At 32.2% G+C, this 19,245-nt stretch overlaps 2 protein-coding genes across 3 annotated transcripts; both read left to right on the plus strand.

Moving 5' to 3' along the window:
• Positions 1–4,582: 4,582 nt before the first annotated feature.
• LOC116106055 (U11/U12 small nuclear ribonucleoprotein 35 kDa protein) lies at positions 4,583–8,718 on the plus strand. 2 transcript variants are annotated; one of them, XM_031392421.1, is made up of 10 exons: positions 4,583–4,735; positions 4,910–5,074; positions 5,165–5,262; positions 5,555–5,606; positions 5,696–5,766; positions 6,258–6,348; positions 6,443–6,518; positions 7,706–7,784; positions 8,065–8,452; positions 8,555–8,718. In XM_031392421.1, the coding sequence occupies exons 2-10, from the start codon at positions 4,936–4,938 to the stop codon at positions 8,557–8,559; spliced, it is 999 nt and encodes a 332-aa protein (XP_031248281.1). In that variant the 5' UTR covers positions 4,583–4,735; positions 4,910–4,935; the 3' UTR covers positions 8,560–8,718. The 2 variants fall into 2 exon arrangements, with proteins under 2 accessions (XP_031248281.1, XP_031248274.1); XM_031392414.1 differs by having other exon boundaries at positions 8,065–8,718.
• A 6,718-nt stretch (positions 8,719–15,436) lies between these two features.
• Positions 15,437–18,310, plus strand: LOC116106453 (putative disease resistance RPP13-like protein 3). The gene has a single exon (XM_031392816.1). It carries the CDS (start codon positions 15,437–15,439, stop codon positions 18,308–18,310), a length of 2,874 nt encoding a protein of 957 aa, XP_031248676.1.
• Positions 18,311–19,245: the final 935 nt, after the last annotated feature.

A 19,245-nucleotide genomic window follows, 5' to 3' on the forward strand; every position in this document is an offset into this window, starting at 1 on the left:
TTTTGTTGATTTAGTTTTCAGGTAACAATTATTATACGAATGAATAGTTGTTCCTTAACAATTTTAACATAAAGATCGATTAAATTTTGTTATATTTGTTTTCAAGGAAACATTCATGTACTTTACTAAGATCAAATCGAGGATGATCCTATTGTCAGCCGAACTATGAGTATGTGTCATATGTATATTAGTAGAAACATTTTATTTGTATTGAATATGTTTTCTGTAAAAACATTCGTATATTTTAATTTGTTATATAAATGATTAATTGTTTATGTCCTGCTGATGTGCGAGTATATATGTTAAATGAATTAATTTTGGTGTTATTTGAAATATTTCTTATCAATCCTAATATGATAATCCCTTAAATTTGGGTCAAGTAAACCATTCATATTATTATCACATGTATTTCGGTTTCCACTGAACAATCAGTAGTAAATTGACCATAACTTGCTCAATAAAAATCCAATTGAAGGGAGGATTGAATCTCTAAAAACTAGACAGATAGTGCTTTAATTTGATAGATTATACATTTAATTTGGATAACTGTAGCCCCACTGCCGAACCATTCATTTTATCATCACACACATATTTCGGCTTCCATTGAACAGTCAGTAGTAAATTGACCATAACTTCCTCAATAAAAATCCAAGGTTTGCATTTTTAGAAACTAGATAGAAAGATTTTAAATTGATATATTATACACTTAATTTGGATAACTGTAACCCCACTGCCGAACCATTCCTTTTATTATCACACCCATTTTGGTTTCCCCTATTTCTCAATTTCCACTGAATAGTCAGTAGTAAATTAACCATAACTTGCTCAATAAAAAATCAATTGATGAGCGGTTTGAATCTTTGAAAACTAGACAGATAGAGATTTAATTTGGTATATATACGCTTAATTTAGATAACTATAGCCCCACTGCCGAACCATTCCTTTTATCAATACACATTTCGGTTTCCACTAAACAGTCAGTAGTAAATCAACTATAACTTACTCAATAAAACTCCAATTGATGAGAGGTTTGAATACTTAAAAACTAGACAGATAGATCTTTAATTTGATATATTATACGCTTAATTTGGATAAATGTAACCCCACTTCTGAACCATTTCTTTTATGATCACACACATTTCGGTTTCCCCTGTTTCTTGATTTCCATTGACTAATCAGTAGTAAATTGGTCACAACTTACTCAATAAAAATCGAATTGATGAGCAGTTTGAATCTTTGGAAACTAGAAAGATAGAGCTTTAATTTGATATATTATATGATGAATTTGAATAACTATAGACTTGCGACCGAACCATTCATTGTATTATCACATAAATAAAACCAATTCAATTTTAGTGATAACAAAGGAAAACAAATATTGATATGCAGTTTTAATTGTATTTGTTCTATATTTTATTATTGATATTTTTTTATGTTACATACATATATCGAAAACAGGTTGTTGTTGAATATAACACATTTTATTTGTATCACAAATATCATCTGATGTTTGTTACCGAACCATGTAGCTTTAATAAACAATTTATAATATGCCGAACCATTATTATTATCCTTAAAGGAAAACAAATATTGATATGTAGTTTCAATTGGAATTGTTCTATCTCTTTTTGTTGATATCTTTTTATGTTACATACATATATCATGAAAAGAGGTTGTTGTTGAATATAACTATTAATTTATTTAACAAATATCAACTGATGTTTGATGCTGAACTATATAGCTTTAGTAAACTATTCATTTTATCATCACACACATTTATGTTTCCACTGAACAATCAGTAGTAAATTGACCATAACTTGCTTAATAAAACTCCAATTGATGAGAGATTTGAATATTTAGAAACTAGATAGACATGACTTTAATTTGATATATTATACGCTGAATTTGGATAATTGTAGCCCCACTGTCAAACAATTCCTTTTATCATCACACACGATTGATCTTGATAATATTCATGTGATCTTAAATATCATACACGATTCACTACAAAATACTGACATCGACTATCAAAGACATGCCTGCAAAAATAATATCAATTGTACAAGGTGATAATTCTGAAAATATAATTAGACCATATAATATTCAGGTGATCTTCTTAAATCGGATGAATAATTTAATGACATCTATCTATAATTGATATTAATAATTATACAGGTACAATTATTAATTATATTGTAACACAACTTTGTATATATATAAAATTTATATTTACTTTAAAATTTGTATAATTTAACAATTATTATGTCTTAATCTAATTAATCTATTTTATTAGAGTATACCCGCACAATGCGCGAGTCCCATGTAAGTCTGAACTACAAAATTATAAAGAATGATTCAATTCAACTTAAAAAAGAAACATTTCAAACAGAGAATATTGTAAAATAAGAAAGGGAAAATGAGTTTTAGAGTAAATGATCACTTATGATAAACTTTATTTCAAAACAATGACAAGAAAAAGAAACGTATTATTATGCATAAGAAATTATCAAAATTTTGTATTTTTGTATCCTTTTAATTCGTAGAAAATTATTTCTTGTGAAGAAAATCAAAATTTGATATAGAAGATATACCTCAATTCCATTCATCAGAGGCATTTTACAAGTCCATGAGATGAATCAGCCTATACAATCAGGGAACGGATAATATTTTAGTTAAGAATATAAAGCAACAACGATATGGTAAACATATATACATTGACAATTTATATACATGTTAGTTTATAGCCATATGAGATGCTATCAAATTCAGAGCAATTTGGAAGAATTATTATACAATGGGATATAAATAAACCAAGTGTAAAATCGTCTAAACGAAACAAAGTTATACTTGACCTGATTGTTGGTGTGCCCTCAAAATATTTGAAAGATTGACTTACTAAAATCCTTCAAGGTTGGAAGGTATATAGATGCAATTAATGAAGATATGTCTCCAAAACTCTGATCCTTCTTCAAAGTTTGATGCTGGATCTAATACTCTTATGTAAATATAAAAGGCTTTTATTGAACCAAAGCATTTTACAAAAATATTCAATGAATATTAGTTTTATTTCTTAATTTTAGTTCAATGAATATTAATAAACATTGTAGGGTTTTTTTGTTTTTTATTAGTGTAATATAAAAGGAATAAACTTCCCCATCGTTACTCCTTTAATATATTTTTTTTTGTTAGGACTCTTAAGTCTTAAAAACACCTTAAAAAGGTTATGAATAATACACCAATTTTTCTAATCATATTTATCTCATAAAATTACAGCTTTTTGGAGAGTGGGCGCTAGAATACTTACAGCATTTTTAATAGAAAGCTAGCTATTAATATAATGTTATGAAAAATATTTCTTGTTAAAGCTGGTTAAGGTTGATTTTTATTAGAATTGTGTCGACGACAACCATTAATACACAAATAAATAACGTCATTTATGTTACATTTAATCTTATTTTTTATAAACAAATACAAAGAGTTAAGTTATACCGTTTCACAACTTAAAATCTTTACACAATCCTTTAACCATTGATGTATTACAAATTCGACTTGATTAAAGTTGGTTCAGGTCGATTTTTATTGACAAATATAACATGTTTATAAATATTGTCTTGTTTAGATTGAAGTAGGTCATATTAAATATGTGAGACTAAATAATATAGCACTTTAAAATGATAATGTATTTTAGATTTTATTTTAAGTTTTTTCGTTAAGACAGAAGTCTAGGGGTGTTCAAAAGAACCGATTAGAATCGGAACCGACGGGTACCCGAGGTTTGGTTCTGGTTCCTACCTTGAACCTGTAATGAACGGGTAGGTTTCGGTTCCAAATTTTTGGAACCGTCATTGTGTGGTTTCGGTTTTTATCGTCAGGAACCAGAACCGGGAACTGAGACTAATATAAAATAAAATTAAAGAGTGGGGGGTTAGTAAAATTTTTTGCAGAAAAAGTAATGTGAATACATTTATATTTATATTTTATAACATTTAAAGTAAGTTGGTTTGACTTTTGAGAATCTATCTTTACAAAGTAATGGAGTTTGTAATTTTGAATTTGTAATTTTGTTTTTGTTAACAAGTGTTAGGTGGGGGCGTATTTGTAAGTTTTTAAGAGTTTTTTGCCATTTTAAAAACTTTTAGGGGGTAATTATAATTTTATAGGATACTCGGAACCGAAACCAGAATCGTTGTTATAGGTTCTGGTTCTAGATACCCAGGAACCAGAATCGTCGGTTCCGGTTCCGGTTCTGGTTCTGGTTCTGGTTTTGGTTCCTTCAAAAAATACAGAATACCCGGAACCGAACACCCCTGGACAGAACCCTAACATTCTTGTTTTTGAAGAGCTGAAAATGAGTATATTACAGAATTTAAAATAAAAATTAAAAAAAAAAAAAAAAAAAAACCCTTCTACAATCCTCGGGATAATATTAGTTTCGTCCTTAGGGTTTGGTATAAATAACTTTAGTCCTATAGGATTTTTTTTTTTGGCCCCTATACTATTATCCTAATACTAATAGGGATTAAAACGTTAATATAAAACAATATAAGACCAAATTGTTCCCCTAAAATCCCAAATTCTTACGTTTTTAAATCAATTTCTAAAAGCTCCAACGGGTCATCATCGCCGGCCAGCACCATTTCCTCACCTTGCGGACTCGCCGCCGCCGGAACTAAACGTAGCATTGCCAACAGTCGACCTCGAACTCCGGGAAGCAGTCAAATTCACCGGAAAAAATGTAATTTTTTTTTTGGCATGCTTTAATTTCCAAATATTTCTTTGTAAAGCTTAAATTCTAAATGGTAAAGATTGTTTTATTATTTTATTATTTCTGTGTTGTGAACTTGCTATTTCAATTTAATGGGATTCGGTCATTTCGGAGACTTAGATTTTTAAAGTCTTATGTTTCCAGTAACCAGCACAGACAATAACTTGAAAATGAGCCGACGCGACATACACTCGGTGTTCTACGCTGAGTCGTACCATCCGATTCAGGCGGGGAGTATTGACGGCACTGATATTCTCCCTCACGACAACGCCGTTTACCGGGCACTTCTCTGCTCCTCTGCGGGCCTCTGTATGTGCTTTTCCTTATTCCATTTTCGCCCTCAAATTTTGCTATTTCAAGGTTTTTTTTTTTTCCTGGTTTAATCTTGTTTTGTTGCAGATGACCCGCTGGGTGACCCGAAGGTCATTGGTGATCCTTATTGTACCGTTTTCATTGGCCGTCTTTCGCACCTCACAACAGAAGACACTGTCCACAAGGTTAGGTTGTATATTTTTTTGATTTGAGTTTATCGTTTGAAAGTTTTACAACGATCTATGTTTCTCTTTATTTATAACAAATTTCATAATCTTAGGGAGAATTTATGAGAGTCTAATAGATATTAGAGGAGGTTTATGTTTAATTTTAGAATTTAATGGGAGTATGTTAAAAGTTTTCGATCTTCAGAATTTCAGTAAAGTTTCCTTTGTATTATTCTAAGTAGTACTGTCTGTTAAATTTAGTTGAAGGTTAGGAAGTGAAGTAAATTAATTTTGTAGATGGTGGTTTCAGGTAATGAGCAAATATGGGCGGATCAAGAACTTACGTTTGGTGAGAGATATTGGTAAATTTGTTTTTGTGAAATTTGTGTTTTGTTGTAAGAGTTAGATCTGGAAGGACGGCATACGAAATTTGTAATTTTTGTGATTGCAGTAACAGGTGCCTCACGTGGTTACGCTTTTGTTGAATATGAAACTGAAAGAGAGATGCGTCGTGCATATGAGGTGCTGAGATTAGTTTTTAATCATTTTTTAGTCTTTGGGAAGCTCTATTTTGGTTCAGATGTACACATTTTATTTTTTGAATTTTTATATTTATGGATTTTTTTTTTCCACTTTTGAACATAAATTATAATAGTAATTCATTTCAGATTTCCTAATGTAAAATTGATTTTTGGATTGCAATTGTGCGTATTTAGACCTTATAGGATTTTAAATGGTAAGTGAGAAGTTTATGTGTATAGGTCTCTGTTAAAAAACTTAGAGTAACTACTTTATATATATGTTTTTGATGTGAACATCTGAATATTAAATTGTGTGGTTGCATGAACGCCTGGACACACTTGTCCTGCATGAACATACTTGGACATATTGATCACTTTATGGTGCCTGTGATTTTGTTTTGTACAATGATGTCATCCTGGCGGCTCGGTTAACTGTGGGTGGTTTATATGATATTATAAATAATGCTGTTTGTTGTTATGTCTGGTATGCAGGACGCTCACCATACCACTATTGATGATTGTGTAATTATTGTTGATTATAGTAGACAACAGTTGATGCCGGGTTGGATTCCCAGGAGGTTAGGTTAGTTATTTACTATGATTTATTTTTCTTCTGTAAAGCATAGCATCTATAAAGTTCAATCCTAAAATTTTTCATTCCTTTTCTCCATCAACAGGAGGAGGCCTCGGGGGTAAGAAAGAATCAGGACAGCTTCGTTTTGGAGGACGAGAAAGATCATTTCGCGCTCCTCTGTATGCATTTTAACTTTAATAATTTTTATAGTGGTTGTGCTGGCCTCAATAAATAATACATGGTTTTGAATCATCATCACCAATTTTTATTTTTATTATTTGAGGTACTATGAAGAATGGCTTCAATGTTGCTTTTTTTTCTTTCCTCAAAACTTTTGGGTAAAGGTTCTGGGGTGGGTTTTTTTCTTTGGAGGAATGTGTGGTGGAAACGGAGGGAGGTAGGAAGAATAAAGCATAGATAGATGTTAGAATGGAATTAAGTGTTTATTTGCATCCTCGTGTTATTATCATATGCTATGTGGTTCTCATAATCTTCTGATCTTTTCGTATGCGTGGTGGTTCAGTTGTAAATTTGAGGAATTATGCAAAATGATTATCCATGCGACACAGATTTTTACAGACTTGTTCCTTCTTCACTAAATTGACTACTGGTCATATTCTTTATTTCTTTTCAGATACATTTTGTTTCTGAAAATTGCATGCTTTTCTGTATTTTCTCATCTGATTTTAGACCACTCATAAACCGTTTCTTGATAATCGGATGTCAAGGCTACAGTAAATTAAACAAAATATACAAGAATAGTAATTATGTAATGTCAATTAAACTGTTTATCATCAGTTAGAAAGGTCCTCTGTTTCTGACCCTGGGCTTGATTACTCACCCTGAAGATTGGCTAGGTAGGGTGCAAGTAGTGCTTAATCCCTCAGGATTTGCTTGTTACTCAACCTATATTAACCAACTATACTATGCATAGCTATTTCAATATTAAAATCTTAACGAATTATTAGATTTTTCTTTTGTTTGCTGATTGTTCCTGATTCATCTAGTATAAGAAATAGCTTGAATTTGACCTAAGCTATTCAGATGGATGGCAATAGTTATTTTCATAGTAATCTGCATTCAGCTAAGGCTTGTGCTATTGTTTTCTAGTTACTGATGTCTGATTCAGTAGAACATTTTGTTTAGGTAAATTATTGCTGTAAGCTCAATTTAATTTCTGGTTTTTAATAATATTGTAAAACAGAGTAGGTTCTGCTTTTAGGTTGTCTGAGTAAAAGTCCCCAAAATGGAGAAATAACTATTTAAATTCATTTTTGTTTGGTAGCTATATGGTGGAAAATTATGCACAGGTTTTCAGATATAGTTATTTATTGATTATGTATATATCACCTCTTTACAAAACCAGGCGACCCATCCCATATGATGATTTGAAGAGACTTGGCATTCCTCCTCCACCAGAAGGAAGATATATTCATCGCCTTAAGGTAGTTTATCTTTTACAACTCCCTAAACTGTAGTGTATATAAACTTGCTTGTGCAATGTTATTTGCCAATAAGCATTTCATACTCTTTTCTGTCACGGCACCTGAGACTTTCCAAAATTGGTAGTACTACAAAATATTATGACTTTTTAGATTAGTACCAAATTTCAAATTATCAGTGTGAAATACTCCAATTGAAATATGTTTGCTTTAAAATTTCCGAAATCCGACTATGTAAAATTTATTTTATGAATGAGTTTTCTCTCATGTTCCTACATTTTAGGTTCCATCTCCGCCCAGAAGAAAAAGGAGCTCTGTAGACAAGGAAGAAAGCTCTCTCAAGAGGAGCTCTAAGCACAGTGAAGAACAAGCTCATAGAGGTAGCTCTAGGGAGAGGGAAGATCGACATCATAATAAAAGCTCTGTTGAAAGGAATGACCGCTCTCGCAAAAGAAGTTCAGTGGATAGAGAAGAAAGCTATTATAAAGCTAGTACTGCAGAGAGGGAAGACCAGTATTACCAAAGGAGCTCTAGGGATAGGGAAGATCGCACTCACAAAAGGTTGGTGGATAAGGAAGAAGACTATTATAGAAGAAGCTATGCTGACAAGGAAGATGAAACTAGCAAAAGGAGCTCTAGAGATGGGGAAAAACGCTCCCGCCATCATCATGGTAAACAGGCTTATAATCCTGAGAGTAGGTCCAATAGTCGGGATCACTCTTTTGATCATTGATTTTATTGCATTTTTGTATGTTGTTGCTCATTTTCTGCAGGTTGAAGTTGTGTATAAGCATTTGGGTTGTCTTCAATCTTTCAGGTTCAATCATTCAGTAGGTATGTTTTCAGTCAATAGTTAAGGATAGGCTTCATTTTTTCTAGTTAATAAAAAACAAAAGCAAAGACAGTTTTTGTTAATACGACATCACTTTGTTGAAAACTGGCTCATGAAGAGCAATTGGAAAGGATGGGTTGCAAAAAAAAAGGTTTATAGTTAATTTTTATACTCACTTTTTTATATTTATTTGTACATGTATTCTAGTTTATAGTTCATTTTTAATTTTAAATATTTGAGATGAAAAATATAATAATCAGAAAAAGTAAATTCGTTAGCTTAATTTAATGTTTTGTTGTTGAATGAATGCATTGAAATTTAACTTCAAACAAAAATGGTGATTCAAATTTAATCGAAGAGGTAAAAATAGATGGTGGGGTTAACAAAGAGATCTCGTAATAAAATGAGAGGGGTAATCTTAAAATGAAATTTAATATATCTTTAAATAATATTTTAAAAATATTTATAATCGATGTTGGGGTTTGGAAAGAGATTGAGTGGTGCTTAAACTCAAAAGAATATGGGAGTGATTTTTAGCCTTTGTTTTAAAAACCAGATCGGACTGGCTAGTCGGATCAGGACTCGATAGCTTCTCCTGTCCAGTTTAGGTTTTAGGGGGTTTTTATAATATTTCAAAATTATAAGGGTTAATTGGTTATTTTATAGGGGTGTTTTGGAGATATGTCAAAAGTTTAGGGATTAATTGAATTTGTTTGGGGCATTTTTGAAAAAAAATAAAAATTTTAGGGACTAATTTAAACTTTTTAGGGGAATATTCGTAATATATTAAAATTTAAGGGATTAATATGTAATTTTTTAAAAATAAAATATTCGCTGACGTCATCGATCCAACCAGTTAGACCGATCGACCCGTGACCCAGGTAGCAAAACGGGTTGCCCTCCGATCCAGGTTTTAAAACAATGTTTTTAGCTTAATCTAATTTATCAATATCACCATTGCTAATTATATTTCTATCATATTTAAAAAAAGGAAATTCTCTTTAAACCTCATTTAATACCAAACATAGCCTTACTTAATTAGGTTTAACGAGATTTTTTTGTTTGTACCCATTTTCTCCAATTTCAAACTTAATTAGGTTTGTTGTTTATACCATTTTTCTTCAATTTCAAACTTGATTAGGGTTACCTCTCCTTTTGTGACTGGATGATAAACCTTTTAGCCATTGAAGAGGTATCTACCACATTTATGTAATTATCTTGGTCCATTAAGCTTATAGGGTGTTTCGTGGCCATGAGGATTAGATAGGCTTCAATGTGAGCCTGGATACCTCAGATACCTAAAAAAATAAATTGATTAGGGCTTTTGTTTACACCTTTTTTTTTTTTTTTTTTCCAAATTTCAAATTTACTTTTTCTTCCCCATATTCAGATTCATTGTGTGATTAATATCTCCATAGCTTTATTACTATATTTTCATCAAATAAATAAATATTTGAAATAGGAAAAAGTTTTAATAATTTAGAAAATTTATAATTAGGGTTCATATAAGAATTAATTAAAAATTAAAAAAAATATATAATAGAATATGAGTGTATTTAGAAATTATTATGTAATTTCTAATAATTTTCATTAAGGTTATACTTGTCACAAAAAAAAAAAAAAAAAAAAAGGTGGTAAATGATACTAATCAATTTGATGGGGATCCACTGAATTGAAAATGGGAAGTGATTTTTAGGTCAATTGTGGCAAAAGTAGCTAAGGAGAACAAGTTTATTCTTATCAACTTGGTCATGCAATATCTTTTTAGGAAGCAAATGCCTTATGTTTTGTAAAGCATAACCTTGCTTTCTAAAAAATAATTGTGCCATGACCAAGTTGAACATTCTTGCCTTGTCTTAATTTTACGGGATTAATATTCTTGCCTTGTCTTAGTTTTTCAGTAATAAATTGCATGTGCTTTCTTTATGAAATCTTAATCAACTTAGTCATTTTATGTTTTGTAAAGCATAACCTTGTCATATAAGCAAACAAAACTTCAACTCTAAACAATAATTGTCCCATGCATTGAGTAGGAATATGTGTTGATTAAGATATCTTAAAGAAAGAACATGCAAGTTATTACTGTAAAACTAAGACAAGGCAAGAATATAATGCGTTTGTTTTGGTATTTTGGATAGTATTTTTGATATTTCTAGAGTTGGGTGAAAATAACGAGGTAGGATTTAAAAATTAACAAAAACACCCCTGTAGGTTTGTTAAATAACTGAACACCCCTGTAATAAAAACATTAAAAATTACAAAAACACCCGCACTCACCCATTAAATTCCAGAAGCTGGCCACCACAGCTGAAGGGTGGTCAAAGTATCCGTATCGGCGCACAACTGGCTGGATCTGGCCAGTCGTGCACCGAGATGACCTTTTTTAGCCAGATCCAGTCTGTAAAACCCCTCCCTAGCCAGGTAGTTCTTAAGTATCCATTGGCCATTGAGAACCTAGAAAACACACGCCTAGGAAATAAGTTTATTTTAAAATCCTATTTAAAGAATAGACTTGTATATATATATATATAAATAATTTAATTTATACCTATATCTATATATATATATATATAATTATTATATATTAATTTAATTTATAAACTATAATAAGTTCATTGTACAAGTCAATATAGTTTCTTTCTTGGAGTACATTACGAAATCAATAATAATCCTTACGAGAACATACACACTTTTACAAATTACTAGCAATTTGATTTCCTTTATTAACCAAACATATAACTTCATAATAACATGGACATATTTACTGCATTATGAGATATAAACATAATTACACACTAAATACTAGCAAAACAATTCAATAGTCATAATTAAACATCCCTTCATGCTCATACGTCCCTCGGAATCCTCTCCCAACTTCATGCCTTAATCCTTACCTGCAAACATTTAAAACATTTCAGGGGATGAGCGCTAATTGCTCAGTAAGGAATATGACCATTTATAACTATTAAGGTTCATTATACAGTATATACTTAGGACCTTATCTACCTACAAAACATGACCTTCATTCTTTGACATAACAGTTCATAAAACTATCATACACTTTGGACTTTTCTCATAATATAAGTCACAACATAACATACATAATATAACATAGAACATATATGACTTATGAAATATTCATGTACATGGCATGCTTATTTCTTTTGTCTTTATACTTATGGTTTCATTAGTCTTTGTTATCCGATCGGATTCATTTAAACCTTACCTTGTTCTTAGTTTTCACCTCAAGGACTCATGGTTTCCATAAGAATTCCATTCCTCTGATCTTGTTTATACCTCAAGAGACTCATGGAATTCATTCTTTAACATTTCATAAATTTTTCATAAGACAACTAATAACTATATGCATTACCATTATGAATGTAAACATATGGATTAACATCTCCTATGCTCAATCATACTATATTCTCCTACTAAACTCTTAACTTAATTCATTCAATTTCTCATACAATACAAGGAATTTCAGTAGTAGATTATTAAGGGTTTATTAATTTCCATGAAGAAGGTGGATGCCATATAGTTCGTCACTTTTCAACAGTTTTTCCCTTATCTTCCAATTCGAATGGATTTTTGACTAAAACATAAAAGTTTAGGTCTGTTTCAAAAAGTTTTTAACACTTTAACAACTCATCGGACTTCTATAACTCAGTTATGACTGATTCAGTGAAGCATACAGTGTAAGTCTCAAAAAGCTAAATCCGATTTCTATTCATTTTAACCATGTCACTTTCATTTGCACATTCATATCATTTGCCATGTCATTCTAAGTAATAAAGGCCATAAAAACCTCCCTTTTTACGAACCAAAAAGTGCCAAACAATCGTGTAACACAAATCTCTTAATTGGCATAATCATCCTCCATATGCACACATACAACAATCACACACCCAATTAAACATCCATAACCAAAACATAGCATCACACACATTTAACATAAATAAATGTAAGTTCCATAAACCCTAGGTTGTTCAATTGTAGTCATAAGGGAGATTTTTCCTTACCTTAGTATTCAAAGCACAAGACACTCCTCCTTAGCTCCAACGGTTCACCCTTTCTACCTTATACACATAACCAATTATGAATTTCCCTTTTAACTAAAAGATCAGAACAACTAGGGTTTTGAAACTCACCTTAAACCCTGAAATTGAAGTTCTTTAAGTGGTGATGATGATCTCTTTGAAAATCACTTGAAATCCTATGAAAATTTGAGAATAAAAAGCTTGGATTAGTGGCTTTTATGGTGCTTTTGAGAGATGAAGAAGAAGAAGATATATTTGGGGTGTACAAGCCGACTACTCTTTCTTAAACCATGTAAATATTTATTCCATTGTTACTCTAATGTCATTGGTCTAAAAGTTAGATATAAGGGTCATTTGTATAAATTTTTCATATAAGGGTTTGTTTGGTCATTTCTACCGTAACATAATGATAATCCTTATTAATGCCATTTGACTTCTTTAAAACACTTAAAAATTAAGCAATCCCATTATAAATGATGATTTACCCTTGGTGCCTTTTATGGATGCTTAAATCATATGGATTTGTATGAAAAACCATTATACCATTGGTTACCGTTTACGCCATTTAACCATATCAATAAGCTTTATGACCATTCTACCCTCATTTCTCTTCAATGACATCACCCTTTACACTCTATAATGGCCACATCTTGAATACATGTAATTGACCATTTTACCCTTCCATTTAAAAAAAAGAAATTACTTGAAAGGTAAATTTCATACCTTAGGGCATCGTAAATATAACGCGGGGTTTACACAGTCGTGCACCAAGATGGCATTTTCCAGCTAGATCTACGACTAGATTTTCCATGTTTGGTCGTTAACGACGGTCATATTCCAACCAGATCCACGGCCAGATTTGTCATGTTTGGTCGTCAACGACGGCTAAAGATATGACCATCATTGACGACCAACTACGGCCAAAGATTGCCGTGGATGTGGTCGAAAAATGCCATCTCGGTGCACTACCGGCCAGATCCAACTGGTAGTGTGCCATTATACCAGATTCCGGCCACCTTCCGGCGATGTGGCCAGAATTTGGCAAATGGGGGTGGGTGGGGGTGTTTTTGTCAATTTCTAAACTTTTTTTTTTTTTTTTTGGTGTTTAGTTAAATTAATAAACTTAAAGGGTTTAAAATAGTTGAAGAAAATATAATAGTATTTTCAAAATAGGGAAACAAGCTGATATTTTGGAAATAGTATGAATAGGATAGTGAGAAATATTAAACCAAACAGACAACTTTTGAAAGAACCTTCTCAATAAGAAACAATTATATGACTGAGAGCTTTATCATTTCTCAACAAGTTAATAACATTAATCTCCAGAGGTATTATGTAATAACAAAAATCTTCTTGAGGTTTTAGAAATAACATAAATCTCTTTACCATTAATGAAATGTTAATGTGTCATTAAAATTTACACTATTATGAGTTAATAAATATTATCAAAATGTTCTCATACCGTTTATTTTAATATCTAATAACTAATGACAATAATATTTCTATTATTTCAAAAATCTTATGAGGATTCTTGTTCTTACATCATATCTCAAAAGGATTAATGTAATTAATTTTTTTTTTATTACTTAACTTTTGCACGTTAAGTTAGCATAATTTTATAGATTTAAAATTTTCAAAGAATAAATGATATGTGTTTTGTTTTGTGAAAGCATTACATTGCCATAGAAGTAAAGAAAAGGTTAACCCTTCGGAATAATAATTAGGATGGACAATGGAGTAGGAATATTTGTTGATTTAGATTTCTAATATACGAAGCATAATTTCTTATTGTAAATTAATAATAAGAAAATAATAATTTCAAAAGGAAATTCTTACAAAGTCATCTTAATTGGATACCAAACTTGCTATCAAGGAGCAAGTAAGCCTTTGATCACATAGTCAAGGATAATTAAATGTAGCTCTAAAAAATATATTCCATGTAAATAATCTTTCTACCCACCAAAAAATTAAAAAAATAAAAATAAAAATTAGAATATGTCTGAATTATACAAGGACATAAACTCTTTAATTTGTATTGTATTTTGTAAGAGTTTTTAGCAGTAAGAGTTGAAAATTTAAGTTATTTCCCTCTTTAATTTGTATTGCATTTGGAAAAGTTCTTGAAGTATATGGGTTGAATATTTTAAGTTATATCATGTTGTATACAAAATTTATCATACAAAACTGATATTTCATGATAATTAAAATTTATAATTATCATGAAAAATTCGTTTTGCACATTTATAATAATTATTCACCGGATTTTTTTAATAAAATATAATTAATATAAGTATATAAATATTATGATTAAATTTATTTCATTCAAATAATCGAATTTGTTCATTGATATATATTTACATTTTTAATTAAGTTTATTTTCTTGTAGTGTTTCTAATGAAAATGATCGTTATATTTTAACTATTAATATATACTATTAGATTTATTTGTTGTACTCAAATGATAATTTTTATATAAGAATCAGATGGTGAGTGATCTTAATATAATATTTATATCCAGACGTCCAAACTAGATGATAATTGATTAAACTGGTAAATATGTATTTTGTATATATTGACTTGTGATATTCCTTGTATCGTAGACTTCGTCAAACTGTTTTAATTTTTTTTTTTTTTTTTAAATAAAAAAGATACCATATGTTGGTGTAAAAAATTTCTAAAAGTATTTACGTTTGCCAAAACAACATTAACACTTTGCTTAACCATTTCATTCTATTCAAAGAAAAAACTCCATCTCTTTCCTTTGTTTTAACAAATACTTAATCCATGGATGCTGGAATTATTGCTTCGAGTTTGATCCAGAAACTGCAGGATGAACCAAAAGAAGTCGGCCCCATGTTTGAAAAACATATCAACAATCTCCATTTGTTGAAACGATGCTTAAAATACGCAGAGGATCATGAAAGCTTACTCGGCAATTCAGTGAGTGAGCAGAAGATCGGCCGGCTTCTGCAAGCAGTTTACGCGGTGGACGATGCCATGAACACCTTGCTTGTGAGAAAAGAATTGCAGAGGAAGAAAGAAGAGTTGCAAGCTGAAAGAGAAAAATTGCAGAAACAAAGAGAAGAGTTGCATAAGGAGGGAGGAAAATTGAAGAAAAAGAATGAAGAATTGCTGACAAAGAGAGAAAGATTGCTGACAAAGAGAGAGAATAGTCTCAAGGAGGAGTTCAAGCAGCCTTTCCTGAGCTTCTTGTCTTTGTGTGGCCCCAGGGTTTTCACCAACAAGATGAAGAAACTGGAGAACGAAATCACTGCTTTGTGCGAATTCCACCATCCAAAGAAGAGCTTTCAAAATGATATACAAGGCAGTTTTCTCTACAACGATGACTCGAGGTATAGCTTCGAAAACTACGACAGAGGAACAATTTCTGAATCTTATTTAGAAGAGGAAGAAGTTATTGGTTTTGAAGAGGAAATACAGGACTTGATTAAGCGATTAACTGATCAACAATCAACTCATCGACTCATAGTTGTGTTTGGAGAGGGAGGCTCGGGCAAAACAACTTTGGCAAGAAGTATATACAAACACGTCCGCGTAAGGAAGCGATTCACCCATCGCGTCTGGCTTCAGGTTTCTGGTTTGTTCAAAACTAGAGATTTCTTGATTAACATACTGAAACAAATTAATCCAGCCGAGTTCGTGGTGGAAGCAACACTTTCTGAAGAGGAACTCAGGTCAAGGCTCACCAAACTCTTAAACGGTAACAATAATAAGCATCTTATTTTCATTGAAGATGTGGAGACACTTCAAGTTTGGTTAGCTCTCAGAGATGTCCTTTGTTTCTCTAGATCTTCAGATAATAAAATGATTGTAATTACACGAAACACAGATAATGTACCAGTGGGGGATGGTTATTCAACTCTACAAGTTCGCCAATTAAGCGATGAGAAGTCCTGGAATTTGTTTGTAAAGAAGGTACGAATCTCAGAAAAACAGTTGAATGAGTTAGGGTTGATAAAATCAAAAGAACGAATCCTGAAAGTATGTGGTGGTTTACCCTTACAGGTAGTCTTGCTTGGAGGCTTGTTATCTGTCAAAGAGCAAACGTATGATGATTGGTTAGAAGTGATCGAGCGTGCAGAAGCTTATAACGGTAGGGGTATCTTGGCTCTAAGCTATCAAGATCTACCTTCACAGGTGAAACCATGTTTTCTTTATATGATGCTTTTCCCCAGAGGATTTGAGATCCCTGTGAGAAGGTTGTTTCATTTATGGTGTGCTGAGGGATATATGACATCTTTGGATCCTAAGAAAGCCCCTGAAGATCTTGGAGAGATGTACCTTGAAGAACTAGTCTATCGAAACATGATTCAAGTGAGATGGAAGTTAGATGGAAGCCCGAAAACATGTCGAATTGCAAATTCTGTGTATGATGTATTCTGTCAAAAAGCAGCGGATGTAAGATTCCTAAACCATCAGCTCCAGTTATCTGACACCACCCCACAAAAATCCAGATTGGCTTTTCGTAGATTTGCAGCCTACTTGGGCGTCGAGAGCTTCACATTGAAATCATTTAGTCATGCTGAGCACGTACGTTCTTTTGTAGCTTTTGATACGCGAATACGAGGCACAGCTACGATAGAGACAAGTATGTTCAAAAAGATTATAGCTAAAGGAGGGTTGAGAATGGTGAAGGTTCTTGATCTTGAAGGAGTATACAAGCCTACGAAAATACATACTGTTCTAACAAAATTGTTACATTTGAGATACCTAGGCTTGAGAGCAACTTTTATTGAACAACTTCCAGATTCCCTTGGAGAGCTGCCATTTCTGGAGACTTTGGATGTGAAGCACACTCGCGTAACCGATATTTATAGTCGGATATGGAGTGCAAAGGAGTTGCAACATCTTTACTTGAACTGGATAAATGAGGATGATGATGCGGTGGTTAAATTTCTTTCTCCAACATCAATATCAAAACTGCGTACCTTATGGGGGCTTAGCTTGAGAAATGATTTCTTTGTACACAATTTTCTTCGGAAGTTGACAGAGCTCAGAAATTTGGGGCTGGCATGCGATCCAAATTGCGAAGGAAGTATAACTGACTGGGTCCCTACACTTACTCAACTTCAAAGATTGAAGTTGAAATACGTTGGAGATGATCAACATCCAAAACCAAGCCTGGAATTGAAGAAAATGCATTTCGGAAATCATGAAAAGCTGCAGGATCTTTATTTACGAGGTCAATTACAACTTCCAGGTCAATCTAAACTCGAAGATTCTTTCTTTCCTCCAAATCTCAAGACCTTAACTTTGTCGCTATCAAGACTAAGTGAGAATTCAATCCCAGTGCTGGGGGGCTTGCCTCATCTAAACATCCTCAGGCTTTTTGCTGACTCTTACGTGGGGGAAGAATTGGTTTTTCATCCGAAGAGCTTTCCGAAACTCAGAGTCTTAAAACTTTGGAAGCTGATGAATATATGGCTCCTGAACTTCAGGGAAAATTCCATGCCTTGCCTTAGAGAATTAGAAATCAGAAGCTGCAATCGCAACTTACTCATTCTGGGGTTGAAGGATCTGAGCGCTTTGAAAGATATTGAACTTACAAACATGCCGCAACTTTCTTGGCTTGTGCAGCACGAAAATCTGTCTGTCAAAATTAAGAAATGCAGATCCCTCTCATACGTTGGTGAGTGAGTCTTCTCTTCTTTGCGTGTGTATATATTCTTGTTCTTCGAAAATGCTTAGATGTGACAACTGTATCATATCATTTGATTGTTTTATATGTGTTAATTTATTTATGATGTTTATATTATTAACTATTATAAAAGAAATAAAAATAAACGTGTTACACGATTTGATTGAATTTCTTACTTTAATTTGATATTTCTCATGATAATTAGTTTTAATTAGCATTCATTAATACTCACGGCTCGGTTATTGGGAATTTAAAAGTAGTATGGCTAGGCTTTTGGGCATGATACTGGCGACTAGGCTTGGCAACTTAGCATGGCTAGGCTTTGATGCTTAATTCTCCGGCCATCACATACTTCCACCAAACCCCCTCCTACCATCATCAAGCTAAAATCCCATTAGTACAATTAAGAATAACTCAGACAACCACTGTCACTCAACATACAGACAACCAAAAATTATTAGAGCAACACAAAGGACAAACGACGACCACTTGCTTTCATTCAAATTTTGTTTTTAATTAATTGATTTGTTGGGTTTGATTTTAGTTTTAATTGCATATTTGTGCAGTAGTTGAGTGGGAATTGTTTGTTTTGGAATGAATTGGTTTTTTTTTTTTTTTTAAAGCTTCCAACTGATCTCATTGAGCTTTTGTTTATTCAACTTGGGTACTTCGGCATAACACACACACCAGAACACTCTCGAGTGTTTCACTAAAAGACTTTCTTCCACGTTACCCCCCCTCCCAAGTGGTCCCTATCACGTCAAATCCGAACGCTCCAAGGGACTTACGATCCTGAGAGGAGGGTGAAAATTTTTCAAAAACAATTTATAAAACTCTATTCATAAAACATTTAATGACAGCGGTATAATCTCAAAACATAATTCTGAATATGTAAACCTTAGAAAACAGTTTACATAGAATACTTTATCAGAAT

This window comes from Pistacia vera, unplaced genomic scaffold (genome assembly GCF_008641045.1).
Source record: "Pistacia vera cultivar Batoury unplaced genomic scaffold, PisVer_v2 Contig117, whole genome shotgun sequence".
In the NCBI taxonomy this organism is placed as follows: domain Eukaryota; kingdom Viridiplantae; phylum Streptophyta; class Magnoliopsida; order Sapindales; family Anacardiaceae; genus Pistacia; species Pistacia vera.